Consider the following 17,216-nt stretch of genomic DNA (forward strand, 5'->3'; position numbering starts at 1 on the left):
ATCTGTGATCTCCAGATAAAAGTTCTATAGGCATGTATACTTTTTTAAAGTGTCATTGTTATAATTTCCTATTCCTCAATGATCTCCACATTGAAGGACATGTATAGGCAGTAAGTGGCTAAAAAACCAAACTTGCTTAGAAAGAAAAACAATATAAAAAATGAGAAAAAAAAAGAAGAAGAAAAAGGATACCCTTAGATCCACATTGATAGCAATTTGGTGACAAGCAATATGTTATGAATGGCTAAAGAATTCATAAAAGCGAGCAAATGCAAAATAGGCCCGAAAATTTATCAAGGTGAAACCACCAGGAGGCAAAAGAAAGGTATGAATGTTACCTTATACCAAAGCCTTCAAGCTCTTTCTCGATAAGACGCTTGTGAGTTATTGGTTTTATTGCATCAAGAACGATTAATATACAATTACATGTCCTGGCAGTGCTGATAACCTGGATAAAATAGCATTTCTTTAAAATACTTGCAACAATGGATAAGCATGAAATGGAAGATCAGAAATCAGCAGCATCTAAACTAAAAAGCAATAACGCTATGGGCCACAACAATTTCCAGAAAATATTTGACATATAATCATACTACTCTCTGACATTCATGATAACATGTACAAATTAGCTCGATGAGATTCCCTCCGCTCAAGTGCATAATCTTTAATGACACTGGCATAGAATTAACATGAAAAAAGAACCATTCTAAGTTGCAAAACCAAAATAAATTAATAGCTAGTCATACAAGCAATAGAAACGCTAATAATAATAATAATAAAAGAGAATAAAACTAAAAAAAATAAACATTAAACTATAGAAATGCAAAATTACCATTCTAAGTTGTAAATCAAAAGTAATTTTAAAGCTAAGCATATAAGCAATGATAGCATAAAATCATCTATCTCAGACAAAACTAATTGTGTTCACCTGTCTCCCTCTACCCTTGCCATCTTTAGCACCCTCGATAATACCCGGAAGATCCAACAACTGCAAATCATAAAAACAGAGGGATTAATGAGTTTTTCATATTCAAGAAAAAGGTTATCTAACAAATCATCAAGCATCATGATGTTGTAAGAGGGAAAATATATGAGACTTATTACAGTGCCGCATTATGATTTACCACAAATTCAATGCAAATAGCATAGCTCTCATGATAGTTAAGGCATCAGATGACAGCAAATACTTGAAAACTAAAGCATAACGAGACACTGATTTAAAAACATTAACTTAAAACTAAAAGGTATTTCAGAATATGAACCTTAAACCTATGCAAATCCTGACAAATTCAACTTTATGGAATATCTAAACAGAACTAAGAACTGCGTCTTGCTTTGTGTCATTTTGTACATCACTCTCAAGGGTAAAATAGCATGCAAGACAAAAGGGAAACATCAATTATTCAAATACCATGACTAAAATTTAATCAACCAGGAAAACTGCAAAAAATACATTAATCTTAGTTAAATAAAGAAGTACCTGGATTTTAGCCCCTCTATACATGATCACACCTGGGATACAAGTCAATGTAGTAAATTCATAGGAAGCAACCTATAAACCACAAAAACACAAGTTCATCAGTCTTCAGAACTGCACTATATTCAAGCAAAAGCTTCCGAAGAGAACATGTTATACTCAGCCCTCCTGTCCTCTGATTCCCAACAATAAAAAAGAATTAAGAAAAAAAATTGCTAAACATTCTTCTCGGTCAATTAAAACAGCATGAAAAAATACCAACAAGAGCAAACAGACAAAGGAATTTACTAGCAATGTCAACTAAGGAATGGTATGCTATTCAGAATCAGAGAGGTGAGTGTTGGACACAGATATGTGCTTGACATGGGTATATTTAGTTATTTATAGGTCTTCCATATGCTTTAAGGATTGGACCTCCACAAATATATCCACCTAACATTTTATGGGCATTGGTAACTCAAGCTCAAGGTACAATTTCAACCATACATAATTTCTCTGTCTTTTATACTAACCCTATTCCCCCTCCAGAAAATTCCATTCTTTAATGTTTTGCCAACGTAGTTTTGGTAGAGAAGAATAGCACCAAATTTCATAAGTCTTGCAAGGCAATAAAAACAGATTTTCAATACAAAATCAAACTACAGAACTTCTGCTAACAGAAGACACAAGCATATGTGGGCATAGCCCCATCATGACATAAAAAAAGTCATTCATACCTCTGAAAATGTTCCTGTCAACTTGTTAAGAAGCGTAGATTTCCCCACAGAAGGGAAACCTACTAGACCAACTCTTGCATCTCCACTTTTGGTAACATCAAAACCTTCACCTGCACCACCTCCTCCTTTTGATGAAGGTGTAAGGAGTTCTCTTCGTAGCTTTGCAAGTTTGGCCTAACCCAAATGACCAATAAACACATAAATAATTTCAACTGATGAAAATGAAGACCAACAAAAAAGAAAATGCAAATCACGGAGCTTTAATGCAATGGCATATTCCACAACTGAACCAAAACAAAACCGAACAAAATTAAAAGCAAATTTTCACCTTGAGCAAGCCCAGATGATGAGCTGTTGCTTTGTTCTTTTGAGTCCTTGCCATCTGAAAAAAGAAATCATAAAAAAAAGGACAATATTTAGTTACACAGGAATGCATCGAACTTTAGCAGTTTATCATATTTCAAGGACACATCTGGCTTTCAGGAAATAAAGGTTTGAAACTTTTAGAAAACGCAAACAATAAATCTTTCTCATTCAGCAATTCATTCCCATTAAAAAATCTTTAAGATGAATATGCATGTAAAAAATAAATATCCGAAGCACAACAAAAAGGATTCAGTTTTGTTTACCATCTTATTAACCCGAAAAACATATAATTAAATTACAAAATCTGACCCTAAAATATTATCTTCAAGTCATAAAATTTCAAATAAATAAATAAAATAAGAAAATGGAAGCATTCTTAATATTTCCCCGGACACTAAATAGTACGGAATTTTACCTTGAACTACTCGAAAATATATTCAGAAATTCAACAACTACTAGGCTAATAGAAGCAAAAGTACACAAATAGCATATTAAAAAAGATACATTTGGTATTACCGGTAATTAAGAGCAGCATAGTGGAATCGAGAGATTATCCTATGAACTAAAATCAAAATAATGAGGAAAAATTAAGAAGCAAAGGAAGAAAGAAAACCTCATCTTCGATGTCTTTGATCTTTTGCATGACAGTGGCCATTGTTACAAAATAATAATAGTAATTAAGATGACAATAATCGGACGGCGGCGGTTTGGGGATTGGTTTCGGATACTTTGGGGAGGCGAAGGAGAAGAAGATGAAGAAGAAGCTACTAGAGAAAACGAAATTAATCGGACAACAGGGCTTTAGATTCGGAGCTACCTGGGTGAGCAGCTATTGTTTTGGGTTGGGCTATTTACAGGTTTTCCTTGCTGAGTAAATTGGGCTCCCAGCCACCTTCTCTAATTCCCTTTAAACAATTTTTTTCTCAAGCTGATTATTCGTATATTTACATCGTATTTATATTATTGATTTTTTAATAATTTTGTAAAATTTACGCCATTTTAAATTTATTTAAAATAATTTGTGAAATAGTGGTATATTTACTCTAATTAACAATTAGACAATATCGCCCAGTGTAGTATATTTACTCTAATTAACATTAGACAATATCGCCCAGTGTAGTATATTTACTCTAATTAACAATAGACAATATCATCCAATGTATTTGATAAGGATTGAGTTCAAGTCCCGCTGTGAATTATATCAGTTGAACATATATTTATATTGATACTTAGCAATTTGTATTCTATTTTGTACTTGTAACTATATCAAGAAAAAAAAAACAATTGAATTCCGTGTGTTGACCTGATGACTAGGGTGTTCATCGCCTTAAGTGTGGTTTAGATTCGAATTGCACTAATCGCGTTTCTGGGTTTTATCCTCCTCTTCTAATTCACCCAAAAAAAAATATAGATAAGTACTAAATATTCTCTCTGTACTGATCGAGTGAATTAATTAGATGAATTGAATCACCACCAATCGGTCAACCTCTAAAAACACACTCTAGAAACCCAGGACAAGATAATCTCTCTCCAAAAACATGTTTACAAATAAGTTCCAACTTCAATAAATTCAACTATAAACAAACGTTTACAACTTAAAATTTCTAACATTATATCCAAATCATAATTTGGGAAAGAACATATGATGACAATGATATCACCACTTACATTACTTGTGCTACAGACACTCTCACACAGTGGACAGTACTGAAGTTAATAAAACTCCTTTATTTTAAACGGCCACATAAGTACATTGATTATAACAGTTATTTCCGAAATGTAAATAAGCTTTTCTAAACAAAGTAACCTTAGAAGAGAGTGAACCACTTCGACCATGAGATTGCAATGCCATTTCCACGGAGTTAATAGCACATCGCATTAGTGGGATGGCTCAATCCAAAGCTTTGCTGCTTCTGGCATGGCACATTCCTCCTGGTAAAGATGATAGCATCAATATAAAGCATCAACAAAAGAACTAAGAAAGTTGCAACCATGAAAAATATTTACGAGGACATAAGAAAATAGCTTCAAGTTTTTATAAGTTAAATGTTACGTCCAGATAAAAGAGCTAGATAATATACAAGCAAAGTTCGATACACACACATAAAGATTCTATAAACAGCTCTGCTTAACAGTTTCATGCTTTAGTGATAGAAAATGAAAAGTTTGTTTCCTGATTTATTTATCAGATCCTGATTCCATAAGAATAAGCAAGGAGATTAAGTAGCAGTAAACACCTATAGTATTCCAACTCTTCATTTTATTGAGGGATCTATGTAGACACTCGTGCTTCACACGTACTTCCTCTGAATATATGAAAAATTGAGCATACTCATGTAGGACACATACCTATTTCTCGAGTCAGTAACAAGGTAAACACTAATCCATGAGACCTCTACCACCTTCTCCATGGAAGTTAGACAATGATTGAGAAAAGAGAGGTAAAATATCAAACCTGCAATTGTAAAATAGCCTAAGGCCCTTAAGCTATGTTGCTCCGACACTTAATTTTCTTTAACTACCACATGTATGTCAATCGTATGCCAATAATACATCGTACAGAATCAGCTAAAAATGACCAATGTAAGAGACAATTTTTTATATGATAGCATCATCATCAATAATTGAAGGAGGTTCTTGATGTCCCAATTTGTGTCTAACATGGGAGTCTGTTAAGGCTTAACAGCTAAGTGAAGATCATTGTTTTTCACATAAAGATGAAAATTCAAGATGTTAACAATAGAGTATGAAATTAGAAGGATTCAAAGCAAAAAACTTACCAGCCAAGCGTTTCCATTGAGTTTCACAAAGCAACTGCCAAGCAATGAACAATGGAAGCTTCTCTGGGAACCAAAAGAACAACATCAGACCACTCAATGTTCCCCCATAACTCCCCAGCTTCATTTGTCTTCACCTCAATCTCAGCGCATCGAATTTCCGTTTCTTCCCACCTTCATTCTTGATTCCCAGACCACCATCAACTTCCCTCCCAAATTCGCCATCGTAGCACCGCATAGAAACCTCGGCAACCCTTTTTCCAACCCTTTCAATTCCTTCCAAGTCCCTTCCTCACTCATACCCCTTATATCCCAAATAATCATAGCAAACAAACCCACGATCACGCAAGCTCTCCCCGCCACCCATTATCCAATCACTGTCCACCGTTTCCCAATTCCCGCTTTTCACTTCGTAGCAACCCCGTTTCTATCAGCCATAGCGTAAACTTTTCCATCAATAACAGCGCTCGCATGCATCAATTTGTCCCGGATTTGGATCGGACTTGGAACGGAGTTCCATTTCCCCGTTTTGGGTCATAAACTTCAGCCCAGTTCTTCGATCTAGCCCAATTATCAACCACGCAACCGCCGATGACGTAAATTTATCGTCAAAGGCTCCGGCAGCGGCGAACTCGCGGGAAACATGCATGTTCGGAGCTGGTTCCCATTTGTGGGTCCGGCAGTCAAGGGACCACACTTGTGGAGAAGGATGTCTTTAATGGAGCCGCCGAGGACGTAGATTTGTGGTGATGGCGGCGAAGGCGGAGCCGACTAAGGAAGGGAAGGGATAGAGGGAGGGGGAGAGCGAGTTTTGGATTAATGGGTTATGGGGTTGGTAAGGTGTAGAAGCGCATGAGTGGCTGGTGTGGAGGCGGAGCGAGATGTAGAGGAAGTGCTCGGCGCAGCTGAGGAGGGAACGGGCGGCGTAAAGGAGAGGCGAAGAGAGAAGGGATTTCATAGATTTTGAGACTAATGAAAGGGTTGGGTGGTGGCGTCTTGGGACTCGGGCTATGATGTTTAAAGCCACGTCGTCTGGAGAGATGGTATTAGCCGTGGTGGCTGTGTTGGTTCCGGTGGAGTTGATGGTTTGACGGCGGCGGTGTTGGTGGAGGTGGACATGGTTGATGGATGGGTAGTTGGGGAATTTGTTGGGAGAGGAAGAGTTAGTTAGACAGCGGTGAGTCATTTTAACTGTCACTTATAGATTGGGCCTCGGCCTTTTTTATGTGTACTCTGCTCACTTCATGAACCATTATTTTAGTTTTTACGTTATAAATAAGGCTTAGTATGTCTTTTTTTTCTTTTTTTTTTCTTAGTATGTCTTTTGACACTTTTTATAGCAATTATATATATTTAGTAGGTAGGGTTAAATTTTTAATATTAATTGTGAATTTGTTTAAATATGATGGTAATAAATTTTTTTTGAGTTTTATGATTGATTTAATAAAAATTAATTATTAACATTATTAGTTAATTATTAACTTTTGTTAAGTAAATTTTTACAAGTGATATATGATAAAAAATATAAATGTTAGAAAAATATGTCAAACACGCACAAATAGTAGTCTATAAATAATTTGTGTTATATGATTCTAATTGCTTTTTTATTTATTAACATATTGTTTGGTATTATATTTTAGAAAAAAAAATATTAATATATACCATATTGTACTTAAAATTATTTTTTATTACAAAAACATTTAATAAAAAATAAAATTTTAATGGATTTTGCTTTTTGGTCAAAATCAAAGTATTAACTCTCAATAGCATTAATTAATTCCTCATCATAGAATAATCTCTAAAAAAATAAACACTGCTCATGAAAATACACTATTCTCATAAATACAAATTGAAAGCTCAACTTCATAATTAATAAATAGATAAACCACACATCACAACTCATAATTTTAATGCATTTTTTAATTAAATTTACTTGAAATATTTTAGCTTTGAAGTTTATAAACTGATATTAGTATGAAATATTGATGCTCTAAAAAATGGTCATATGCATAATTCATGATTAATTTATTTGATCTATATTTAAATAAAAAATTAATTTTGTACTTATAAATAGCAAGTTTGATCAAGTTAACCCGAATTAGTAAAACACCAAACCCAAAAACCAAGACACTTTTGAGTGAATTGGATATATTGGATCAGGAGTAGATTAACGAAAGATCCTGCCGATCCCATATGCTAATGGTGCATTTTCCTTGCCCAGGTTGGTTATCCAAAGAGAATTGAATGCATTGGGCATTTTCCTTGATTTTTAAAGAATTGAATCGCCATTAATGTTACTCTACTATTAGTTACATAAAGTGGGAATAAAAGAGAGCTGAGAAGGATAAGGTAAATCTGAAAAGGGATGCTTAATGCTGTTGGAAAGGGGATTTTAGCCTTAAAGCTTGAAGGAATCCTTCAAAAAATTTTAAAAGGCCACAAGGTCTAGGATTTAGAGTTTTTCATCTGAAATTACCCGAGTTTGATGGAGGCATCAGTGCCATGATCACTAAACGCCGGGAAAAAGCAGACTAATACTCGGTAAGCCGAAGCAGGCTTTAGAGAGTAACCCTCAACTGGAACCAGATCCTGGACAAAAAGCTCCATTACAGAATCTCATGAGCCTTCCCATAGTACCTGTTTTATAAATGGAGCCTGCAAGGCAGAACCACCCAAAATAATAAATAAATGAAAAATAATTCAGAAAAATAACCAATCCTACCATTATTCTAATTTTCTAAATGATTACTAATAGGGAAAGTGTCTAAAGATAAATTATTCTGCTTTTTCATTGATGACATTTAAATCATGAAATTGACCAATTTTACTTAAAATCCATGTATTTGGACAATGCTTGGAAGATTGCATCTCAGAATGACATGAAAGTAAGAAATGCTTAATTCATCATGCAACAAGCCTGGTAATTATAAAGAAACTCAAAAAAAGGGGAAAAACAACTTAAGAAACCGCTAAACTATACAAATGTATGAAAAACAATTAGTGCTGATGAGACTGAGTTAAAATATGTGTAGGCAGTATTTCATAGAACTACTACATTGATACATCAGGAGTATCCGGAGTTTGAACTGGGTAATTGTAAAATCTCATGTCTCGAATGCGCTTATTTCCTGGCTCATTTTCGAGTGCTTTTTGCGAGCTTCTCTTGCCTATAACAATGGAATTGGGACAAATAGTTAGCCTACATCCAAATCATGTCCCTAACAAAAATATTTTCACAAGTCAAAAGCAATGTTGCCAACAATACTGCCGATAGCTCTCGCCCTCGAACTTCTCCTGACAAACCTACAAAGATCAAGCTTCGGGTGAACTAGTAGTTGGAAAATACATAATACGCAATTTATTGGGCTGATCTTCAAATGAAACCACCTAAAAGCATTTTTTTTGATCTTATCTAATCATCCTCCCGATCAGCTATCAGTAAACTCCTGCAAATTGGTAGAAGATAAGAACAAATGAACAGCGCAAAAGCTATCCAGTTCACATTATTCAACATATCACACAAAAAAATCATGCTAATTGGACAATAACAATGAGATGAAAGAGTTAAGTCTTACTTCAAGCTCATCCAAATCTCCAATCAAATTCACAAAAACCTGCAAGACCGTAACGGGATTATCAATTTACGAAATATTGGCAGATTACCCAATAAAAATGGATACACGCAGTATAGTCAAGCACTGCCTGGACAATAAGGCACAACACAATCTAGACCCAAACCTCTCCAATCAAAATAATTCTTTAAGATGCCAAGGACCAATCAAACAAGACGCTTTTCTTTTATGGAGATATTTTCATTGAAGGACAGTTACAGTTCAAAAATAAGAACTAGATTATGTCCATAAACTAACGATGCTTAGTTCTGATCCTTGTCAACTTTTTTAAACATCTACTATATAGCTCAAGTTTGCAAGTATACGGATGCATGTTACATTTCAGAAAACCCACCTCTGCAATGTTTGAACTTCAAGCCTCCAAGTTTGACTGTTAGGAGTATCATAGATAATACATAAATACATATGCATGTGTCCATGGCTTGTTTTTTAACTCTTTGCTTCATTCATGCAAAACCCTTTTTTCAGCCATAAGCCCTTAAAACAGTGACTCAACAAACCCTGAATGCAACAGTCAATTACAAAGCATGATAACCTCAACTCTAAAACCAACTCAATCCACCCAATAATGTCAAGAAAGTCACGTGTCGATCATAGCTAGTTTCTCAGAAAATATGAAAACCTTACCGGCTTTGGTTCTGCTGGAAAATTATCTGAACCTCAGTGCTTGTTCAAGTTCGTCTTCCTTCAAAGGCTGATAGAAATCCTGTCGAATAGAGGCATTCCAAACAAACAGAGCAATAAATAAGGTTCTTTTCCTTCGAATTTCCTCTTGACAAGTCATCGGGATAAGCAGCAGATAAGCGAAGTATATATAATCCACAAATTTAACATCGGAGATATTTAGAGAACTCACAAGCAGACAATACTCATATTCTTGAGTCGGTCTATTTTCATTTGTTTCAAAGCAACCCTGCAGAAGGAATTTCAAATACCAAAAAGTTAACCCAATATACACCATGCATGAAACACACAAACACGGTTTTAAAACACCCCACATTCAGGGGGAAATATGATAGAGAAAGACATTGAAGTTAGTAAGTGCCCTGAAATAAATGTTTACGTCCATGCAAGACAGAAATTAATGTTTGTTCAAAGTACATATCAAATGGGCAACATGCTCATGGCACGAACATTACATAGTGTTCTAACAACATGGACTTTTAAATAGAAACATAAGGATCCATTTCAATGCACAATGAAAGGAGGGCACCATGTGATATCACCTGTGGACACTACAGGTTCAGTGATATGTATTTCAATTGCAGGACAAAGTCTCTCAGTACAACACATATCTAATTTGTGTATGTCAAGCAGGACACAACAACAAAGCTATCAGAGTGCAGACAACCAAAAAAAAACCGGATTCCCACTTAAACCCACGAGCAGTACAAAACATACAAGTTAACCTTAATATGGCAAAATCATTAAAGAGGACCAAAAGAACAATGGAAGACCCAAGTGACAATTTCAAAACAAATAAAATAAAGAGGATGAAGTGGTAGGGTGCAAATTATACTTTTTGGTGCAACTTAAAATAAATATTTAAATATCAGTCTACTACTTGGCTGTCGTTGGTAGAGGAATAAAAAACAATCAACAAGTGAAAAATAGATAAAATCAAATTGAATGAGCAGTAGGTACAATACATAATCTTGTTGTTCCAATTATTTAACGAGTAGAACAAGTGACAATGTCTCTATCCTAAAAATTAACAAGTTTTTTTTTCTCATTTACAATGTAAAGCTTTGTATGTAACTCTCATTCATAGCAATATCAGTTTCGGGCATTAGTGCTTTTTGGATTTAGGCAAAAAACAATTTCAAAATCAAAATTAATAAAACGAAAATAGATAATTATCTTTATTTATCAAAACTTGGCCAATATGATTGAATTACAAAATTAAATAATTCCCGCTAAAACAACTTTAAAATTGATCAGAAGAAAAAGATCAAAACTGGGAACCTTTTCTCAAGTGAATATTATGGAACCCAATCGACATAATTCAATTTGTTTCATAGAATGAAACAATCTCTTCAGCTTACTCCTGCACCCGAGTTAATAACAACGTTAAATACGAGGGGGAATTAGAGAACAACTGAAAGAAGCCAAAAGTCAAATTAGTTGAAAATAAGGAAATACAATAGATAATCATGAACCAATAATGCAGTGACCACTAAACAAAAAAACAAAGATGCAAAGTTATAAATCATAAAAGAAACAAAACTGAAGTGAGAAGATTTTAACTCTCCAACATTCAAGAATGTTCCTAATTTTCCATATTAAAAGTGACAGCACACTAACTCTTTCTATCAAAAGAAAAATATAAGACATTCAGATGGAAGCCCCAAGTTCAGAGATTCTAAGCTGACAACCGCAACACAAATGTTAAAATGAGCAGCAATGGAATATATAACTTCGAAACCACACAGAGGTAAGGCTGAATAAGATTTTATTACAACTCCACCCACTCATCACAAGTTGAAGAAGAAAGAAACGTGCTTTGAATCAGTTTAGCATGACAAGCATTAAAATCACTTCACACAATGTTAGAACTTACAGCCACAACCACAGGTATACAGATGACTTTATTTTCTCCCTTGTAAGGAACCAGTTGAGCTACACAAATAAAAAATAACTAAAATTAACAAGCATAAAAAGGAACAGATCAGAGTAAATTGAAACTACATGATGCAAGAAAGAAACTTACGGGAACGTGGCTCAAATCAAGAACTAACACACAAGGTCTCTTTCTTACCTTTTAACATGATAATAAATAATTAACAATAAAAGAGGTATTGCAGATGATGGCATAAAACCCCATTTTCTCCCTCACGAACCGCAATTTGTCTATATTAATGTGCAAAAAAAAAAAAAGGGCCAGGGCTGTGAGCTACTTACGCTCCGTACAACCAAAGAGATAAACTTTCTTCCCGTATAGCTTTCCTCCCTTCAAATGCATCCTGACCAGAAAAATGAACAGTAAAAAAGTATAGTCAGCTCTAAACCAAATTTCGGATTACTTGGGAGAAAACAAAAGCAGCAAACTAGCAACTAAAAATGAGAAAAGGCCAAGCCAAAAAAACTCCTGCAACTCACTTCTAGATTCGAAAAGTTCCAGTTGAATTGGTAAACTGAGTCCAATTGATCCCACTTCCACACAACAAAAGAAAAAGAAATGTAACAATAGAACTCAAATTCATTAAAAAGACAAACAAAAAATTATATTCAACGCACGAAATTCAAAATTCCAACCTCAGTTCCAACAGGAAATGCAGCTTTCCATAAGTCTTCCTGCAGAAAATAAATTGATAGTTTTCATCAAAATTTAATTTAAAAAAAAAAAAAAAGCCAAGACTTCACTTCCACCCCACCCCCCCCAAAAAAAAAAAGAAATTTAACTATCTCATAAATAGAATTTAAGCTCCATATTTGCATCCATTAGCACTAATCTTCACATAAGAATGCGGAAAGCTCATATACTAAAATTTAAACTTCACCGCGGCGTTCTCCACAGTTAAAATCTCAAATTTAAGTTCAAAAAATAGCGCATAACCTAAAAAACCTATAAAGATCTTTTAGTAAACACGAACTCAGATCATAAAGAAAAAATAAAAACCAAACAACAAACTTAAAACATGGAAGAAAATAAAATGAAACGAAGAAATTATATTACCAAGTTACGCTTATCTTCGAAGAACTCAGGCTGGGACTGAGGCTTGGAGGTCTTAGCACGCTTAGCTTTGGAAGAAGTTAAGGTTTTCCTTTTGACTCTTTGTGAAGCTTTTCTTCATTTTCTTCTTGTTTCTGAGAGGCTGCTTTTCTCTTAGCTCCCTTCTTCATTTTGAATTTTTTATTATTAAAATGAAAAAGAAAACAAAGGCAAAGCAGGTGAGTCAATGAGAGAGAGCGAGTGTTATTTAGGGAGATTGGCGATGGATCCGTATTCAAATTCTATAGCGGCAACTGAACGATACTTTTTTTTCTTTCTGAAAGATGCAAGTAAACGATAGACAAAACTCAACTATTGTGGCGCTTTTCTGTTTTTGAAATTTTGGTGGCCGGCTCAACCGGCTGTTCCAAAAAAATTATATTTCAATTTGAATTTAATAATAGTTTTCACATTACTTTATATTACAGTTGGATTTAAAAAATCTTTTTCGTCATGACTTTTTTTTTTAGCAATTGCTCTGACTTGATATATACAATTTTTTAAAAAATAATAAATCTGATATTTAACATTTAATTTACATTTTTCTTCAATGAAATTTGAACTTAGATATGTAATTTAAAGACATTAAACAAATTTTGAAAGTAGATTTTGATTGTTTCCTATGTTAGGAATAAGTAATTAAATGTCGAAACCAATCACGCGGATCCGTGGCGCAATGGTAGCGCGTCTGACTCCAGATCAGAAGGTTGCGTGTTCGATTCACGTCGGGTTCAAAATCCCGATCAAAGCGGTTCCTTTTTTAATTTTACTATCGATATTCATAAAAATGCCCTAAAATTTCTCCCTTTTTTAAAATAAGTCCCTTCTCCAAACAGAAAACTCTCCACCTTCTCTTCCCCATTTACCTAAAAATCCGTACAATTTTGCACGCCTACCCGGAGCCAAGCACCTCGTCTTTCAACCCGACATCAGTTGTGCAGTTTGTTTCATTTAACTTAAATTAAGAATCTTAAGCAGCTTTTTTTTCCTTCGAAGAATCTTTTGCAGATTTAAAATATTAATGTAATTTCAGACAAAAATATTTGTGGTTTTCAGATTCTTTATTTTTCTATTTTTCTTGAACCGCACTGGTATTTTTATACACATACTCGGATATTTAATTAAGATACAATGGAAAAACTTTTCAAAAAAAAACTATACTTACATGCATCGAAGCTATTGACATGACAATTAATACGGCAAAGTAACTAAATTAAACTTGTTATCAGTAAAAGAACAAGTTTAATAATTATATTTGATTTAAAACTTGATTATTCATATTTGAATTTAAGTTTGAATTAGAAAACATATATATTCAATACTAACCAGAAAAAATAAAATTATTATATTAAATATTAAAAGCTTGATTAAGCTAATGAGTTCCTCGAGTTAAGCATCAATATACTAGAATTTGACTCGAACAACTGAGTCAAATTCGAGAAGTAACAACACAGATCCTAATTATAATTCAGAAGCAGGGCCATCTTCAAGATATCACAGTGTATTACAATAATCCAGTCGTAGGATGATTCCAGGGCATACAGAAATTTCTGGCCATTGTGGCATCGATTTAAAGTCAATCACCCCTCCTCAGACTCTGCAAGCAGAATTTTCAGAAATGAGAATGCAATACAAGAACATCTTGCACATAAATGAAAACATTGACCGTTATGTTCAAATAAGCAAAACAAAATTGATTCGATTGTAGAAGCCCGGGAAGGAATGGCCTGCCAGCTTGATTCGTGCCGAGCTAGGCCAGCTCAAATTTGTAATACCTTGTCCAAGGCCAGCCATGTAAAGATAGTCCAGTCCTTGGATAGGTTTAGTTGAGAGGTTTCAAACCAGTTCTATTTAATCAGCAGAAAACAAAATCAAGTTCCTGCAGACTATTGAATTTTATTTACTTGAAATGAGATAACCCCTCAAACTTAGAGCAGTGCCAGAATTTTAAATCCTGGTCCTGCAGGATCAAACCCCACAAGGGGGACATGAGGCACTGGGCCAAAACCTGCATTGACCTTGAAAATTAGAAAGAAAATGGGAAAACATGACTAAAATGATACCATGTATGGCTTCCATATTTTCCTCTTTGTAGACACCAAGGGGTGATCCATGGACTGAAAGAAGAATCTCCCCAGGCTTAGGCAACCTCTTTGTTTTGGGTGTCATTCCAATTGATAACCTTTGGCTGGTCACCTGAAATAATAGCAATATAAGATAAATCATTCAATTGAAGGTTTTTGTGGACAAAAAGATTATGCTATTCATTCTCAGGTGTGATTGCTGGATACAAATGTTTTTGACACAGATACTTTCAAATTTTTTGAAGTTAGTTTTCCAAACAATTTGAGGATCATACTTTATACCAATGTCTAGATATGTAGTAACATTTTAGTTTTGTTAATACAATAGTAAAATTGCACTTTGACACCCAAAAATTTATAATTCAACTTTGACACCCCTAATATAAATTTCTGGTTTCACCCTATTGATCATTGACTGAATTTTGCAATGATAGTATCTAATGATTGAACATTTCATAAGAAGAAGCTTTTGCCTTCCCCCATTTTCTTCAGTCCAATGACTAAGTTATATAAACAAGGGGGCCACTTCATCCTCAATAGTTGGAACAGGCACAAAAGGACTTAAACAGCAAAACTAGCATATACAACTAGGAACAAGCTTTCACAGTTTAAATTTTCCCTACCAATTACAAATGGTCTTCTTCATCATAATGAACCATTTTCCTTTTTCCAGCTATCATTTTGATATTAAGTAAAACTTAAAATCATCATAAGAAACTTCAGCCCTTCCGAATCATGCAAAATGTTAACAACAATCATTTCAGGGAAGCTTCAACAGTTCGAAAATGGAGAAAGTGATGAAAACCAAGTTATCATTACCGATGCAATTCCCCCCCCCAACACACACAAATAAAATGATAAGTTGGAATCCTGGTTTACAAACAAAAGAGGTTGAAATAGCATGGGAAACAAAAAGTACAAACCCCAGGAGTTTGAAGACCATCATGCATTCCAAACATCTGACTCTCAGATGTTCCCTCCAAAACCTGCAAAACAGAAACTTAAACTTTATAGAACTCTTTGGTCCATAACGTAACATCAATGAATAGATGACAGGTCAAACATGCTTTAATGTACTGATTGCCTACATTGCAACAGTACACAAAAAAGGGTATGTATTAAACCCCAAAGAAACCCAATTTTTGTTTGTCTATAATTAGATCATGATCAGTAAGAGGATTGAAATTTGTGTCTCGGACAAAAAGAGATGCAAAATGACATAGAAAATAATAATACGCTAGAATAAAGGCAGCCTCCATTCTTCAAGTTAATAACACATGCAGCAACATCCAATCACCCCTTAAATGTTGTATAGCTCTCAGTCTTTAAAGAACAAACTAAGCTATTTTCTACTATTTTCCGAGTTTTTGATGTAGGGTAAAGAGAACATACAAAGTCCTTGATTTGTTGACTGTCAACCCGTAGAAGGCTCTTTCTGGCTGCCATCAATAAAGCAACTCATTTCAGAAAAATCAATATGAAATATCAAAATTGATGTAAGCACCATAAATTGCGTAAGTTGTAAAGCTACCTGCTTCAGTTGACAACTCAAAGCCACTGAATGATGGAATGGAAGGGCAATTTGCATAAACTAAGGACATTCGATGTAAAAGAGAAGCGTGTACATCTCTTCCATCAGCACCGTGAATGGAGATGTTGCCATCCTCGTGTTTCCATTGCACTTCGAACTGTCCATTTTCTGCATTTCTTACAATTGATAGATTTGGGAGATTGTCATTAAAAAATTGCAATGCAGGTGTTTGAAGCTGCTCTTCGTTGCAGTATGAGCGTAATAATCGCAAAGCAGTCAGCATATGTTCAATCTCTACATCACGAACAGCCCTAATTGCAGCACATTGCCGCTCAACTGTTACAGAAAAAGCAAAACAATTGAATGACATAAACATGTGTGCAATTTCAAAGCAGTTTCCATAGTTTATTCGCTTAAAACTTATATCCCCAAAAGTGCTCTAAAAAAAATCAATGATAAATACACAAATAAACAACCTATAATACCAATTCAAAACAGTTTCCACGGTTTAATTACTTATTTATATCCCCGAAAGGTGGTCTACAACAAAATGGATGGCAAAATGCACAAATACCCAAAATATAATATAAATTCAAACATATTTCTGCTATAAAAAACGTGATTCAAGAGCAAATTATACCTTCCTGATCGATTAATCCGGGTATATTCTCCTCATTTTGGCTCCTTTTGTCATTTCTTTCTACTTCGCATTCAGCTGATGCTGGAACTTCTTTAACAGTTTTTTGGCTCTACGTTTCGCCATTTGCACGGATTTTTCTTGGGTTTATCGCCCTAAAGTAGATTAAGCACATAAACATTCAAGATTTGAAATTTTGAAGAGAAAAAAACCCGATTCGGCACCGAGATTTCTTCATCCACGGAAAGCGCCGCTACAATTGAACTAAAAATGAAATTAACAAC

At 34.5% G+C, this 17,216-nt stretch overlaps 1 protein-coding gene, 1 long non-coding RNA gene, 1 other non-coding gene and 2 pseudogenes across 3 annotated transcripts; 1 reads left to right on the forward strand and 4 right to left on the reverse strand.

Annotated features, from left to right (window-relative positions):
* Positions 1–277: 277 nt before the first annotated feature.
* Positions 278–3,387, reverse strand: LOC121227345 (developmentally-regulated G-protein 3-like). Its single transcript, XM_041110537.1, has 6 exons — positions 3,173–3,387; positions 2,522–2,575; positions 2,194–2,367; positions 1,481–1,552; positions 929–988; positions 278–448 (listed from the first exon to the last, which is right to left on the reverse strand). Exons 1-6 carry the CDS (start codon positions 3,212–3,214, stop codon positions 335–337), a joined length of 516 nt encoding a protein of 171 aa, XP_040966471.1. The 5' UTR covers positions 3,215–3,387; the 3' UTR covers positions 278–334.
* Positions 3,388–4,108: 721 nt separating this feature from the next.
* LOC121227343 (F-box/kelch-repeat protein SKIP6-like) lies at positions 4,109–6,455 on the reverse strand (annotated as a pseudogene).
* Positions 6,456–11,918: 5,463 nt separating this feature from the next.
* LOC121227344 (uncharacterized) lies at positions 11,919–12,717 on the reverse strand. The gene is made up of 4 exons (XR_005924959.1): positions 12,645–12,717; positions 12,224–12,262; positions 12,068–12,121; positions 11,919–11,931 (listed from the first exon to the last, which is right to left on the reverse strand). It is a non-coding gene; the product is annotated as an uncharacterized lncRNA (long non-coding RNA).
* Positions 12,718–13,342: 625 nt separating this feature from the next.
* On the forward strand, positions 13,343–13,414 carry TRNAW-CCA (transfer RNA tryptophan (anticodon CCA)). The gene has a single exon. It is a non-coding gene; the product is annotated as a tRNA-Trp (tRNA).
* A 591-nt stretch (positions 13,415–14,005) lies between these two features.
* LOC121227346 (uncharacterized) lies at positions 14,006–17,204 on the reverse strand (annotated as a pseudogene).
* Between the last annotated feature and the right edge of the window lie 12 nt (positions 17,205–17,216).

This window comes from Gossypium hirsutum, unplaced genomic scaffold (genome assembly GCF_007990345.1).
Source record: "Gossypium hirsutum isolate 1008001.06 unplaced genomic scaffold, Gossypium_hirsutum_v2.1 scaffold_861, whole genome shotgun sequence".
Lineage (NCBI taxonomy): Eukaryota > Viridiplantae > Streptophyta > Magnoliopsida > Malvales > Malvaceae > Gossypium > Gossypium hirsutum.